This window comes from Aythya fuligula, chromosome 2 (assembly GCF_009819795.1).
Source record: "Aythya fuligula isolate bAytFul2 chromosome 2, bAytFul2.pri, whole genome shotgun sequence".
Classification (NCBI taxonomy): domain Eukaryota; kingdom Metazoa; phylum Chordata; class Aves; order Anseriformes; family Anatidae; genus Aythya; species Aythya fuligula.
In genome coordinates this window covers 148,727,084-148,729,193 of record NC_045560.1, presented here as the reverse complement: position 1 = coordinate 148,729,193, position 2,110 = coordinate 148,727,084, and the positions used below count along the sequence as shown (strand labels likewise).

Sequence of the window (2,110 nt, the reverse complement as noted above, 5' to 3'; positions counted from 1 at the left end):
GAGGCCTGACCAGGGCAGAGTAGAGGGGGAGGATCACCTCCCTTGACCTGCTTTCTTGGGCCTTGCACTTAAGACCTGAGAATCCTAATTGTTAGCCTGAGTAGCAGTGGTAAGGAAAGTGCTGGAGTGCCCTGACTGATCACTGGTGGGTGTCATGACAGAAATAAGCTTGCATCATGTAAGGAGAAGGTGTGTGATTGTATTTATTTTTTAAAGCACAAATGAAAGGCATCAAGTTATGGGAGTGAAGGAGTTCTCTATGGACAGGATGTGTGCAGTGTGTCTTGGGAAAACCCACCCAGCTCTGTCCGATGCTGGTAGAAGGCAGGATCACCTCTACATGAAAGGTTTCCTTTCTGTCTACATTCATCTTCTTATTCCTTCTAACTAGAACAGACACTGTCCTGTTGGGCCTTTCTCTTGTGATCCAGAAAGGGCCCTGCACAACCTCTCCCCTTATACTGACATCCCTGGGTCAGAGCAAGAGGAGGCAAAACAGGCCAGCAGGTTTTCCCTGAGGGCAGTGTCAGGAGGGGTAGGGTCACAGGCAGAAGCTGGGTCACCTGTATCCAAAAGGGCCCTAGAGAATCCCTGGGGAGTCACCCAGACTGATGACATTTCCCTTTACTGGACTCTTCCAGCACGTGAGCTGAGTCTTCTGCCCACACTGACGTGTTGCCTGGAAATACTTGGGCGTCCCTACCTGCCACTCAGAAGTTGTCTTCTTTGGGGAAAGGGCATAAAGCAGGAAATGTAAAGCAGCATCACAGGAAGGCAACTCACATCCCGTATCATTAGGCAGGATGTTTTGCATGCACAAGTAGCTTGTCAGAAAATAGTCCCTGCTTCAAGGGATGCCTCTGGACATGGGGCAGCTAAGGCCCACTATAAAAGCCAGCCCAGCTCCATGCTCTCTCATCCACTTTTCTGGCCTTCTTCTTGTTGGGAACTAGGTGAGTCTGAAGCCCCTTCTTGTCTCCCTCATTCTCCCACAGGAGGATTCAGTTCCTTGGACCTTTCAGCTGCTATCAGCTGTGTGTCCTGCCAAATCTTGGGACTGCTGGTTGTGGGAGAGTCAAGAGGTAGAAGGTTTGTCATGGAGGAAGACTGGGCTTTAGTATGATGGTTCCTGTGCTGGAGCCTAGGCACAGCCTCCAGCTCACAGTACTGCCTGTGCCTTGGTTCTGTTAGGGTGTGGTGACAGGCAGCTCATATTCTGCTTCCTCTCTACCCTCTCTCCCAGGTGCACCTCCTGCCCCCAGACATGTCCTGCTACGACCAGTGCCTGCCATGCCAGCCCTGCGGCCCGACCCCGCTGGCCAGCAGCTGCAACGAGCCCTGCGTCAGGCAGTGCCAGAACTCCACCATCGTCATTGAGCCCTCTCCTGTGGTGGTGACCCTCCCCGGCCCCATCCTCAGCTCCTTCCCGCAGAACACCGTCGTGGGATCCTCCACCTCTGCTGCCGTTGGCAGCATCTTCAGCTGTGACGGAGTCCCCATCAACTCTGGGTCCTTTGACCTCTCCTGTATTACCAGCCGCTACTGTGGCAGCAGGTGCCGCCCCTGCTAAAGATTCCAGACGGTGCCCCAGACCATAACCCCAGGAACTCAGAACATGCTGCTGGACAAAAATGGATGGAAGAGCAAACATTGTGCTGTTGTTTTAAGAGGACCTGACCATCTCTGGCTTGTCCTGTAAAGACAGACAGGAAGGGGCCAGCCTGGATTCTATGACAACATGGCCAATGTATACCTATCCTGTTTTCCACACACTCTTTTTCTTTCTTTGCTTTCTTGCCCTCTGCTTTGCATGAGGCCCCCAGAAACTAGCCTGGAGAGACCTGCTAGCCCCTCTCCCCATGTGGGCCAGGTAGATTGATGCCCTGTTGCAAGTCTGCCATTGGAAAAGCTGAACAGATTTTTGTCTGCTCCTGTGCTACAACCTCGGGGCCTGCTCTTGGAGTCACCTCCTTTCCCCCCTGAGCCTTGATAAACATTTGCAGCAACCCTGAGTGTGTCCCTGTGTGGTCTTTTCATCTGGATACAGATGGCCAAGGGAGAAAACCATTCCTTAGTGGGAATAGGCTGGGGGAACTGCCTCATTCCTCTA

The 2,110-nt window shown here is 52.7% G+C and overlaps 1 protein-coding gene across 1 annotated transcript; it reads left to right on the top strand.

Moving 5' to 3' along the window:
* Positions 1 to 854: 854 nt before the first annotated feature.
* LOC116486427 (feather keratin Cos1-1/Cos1-3/Cos2-1-like) lies at positions 855 to 1,570 on the top strand. The gene is given in 2 exon segments (XM_032182654.1): positions 855 to 953; positions 1,244 to 1,570. Coding segments are annotated over 2 exon segments (426 nt in total).
* The last annotated feature ends 540 nt before the right edge of the window (positions 1,571 to 2,110 follow it).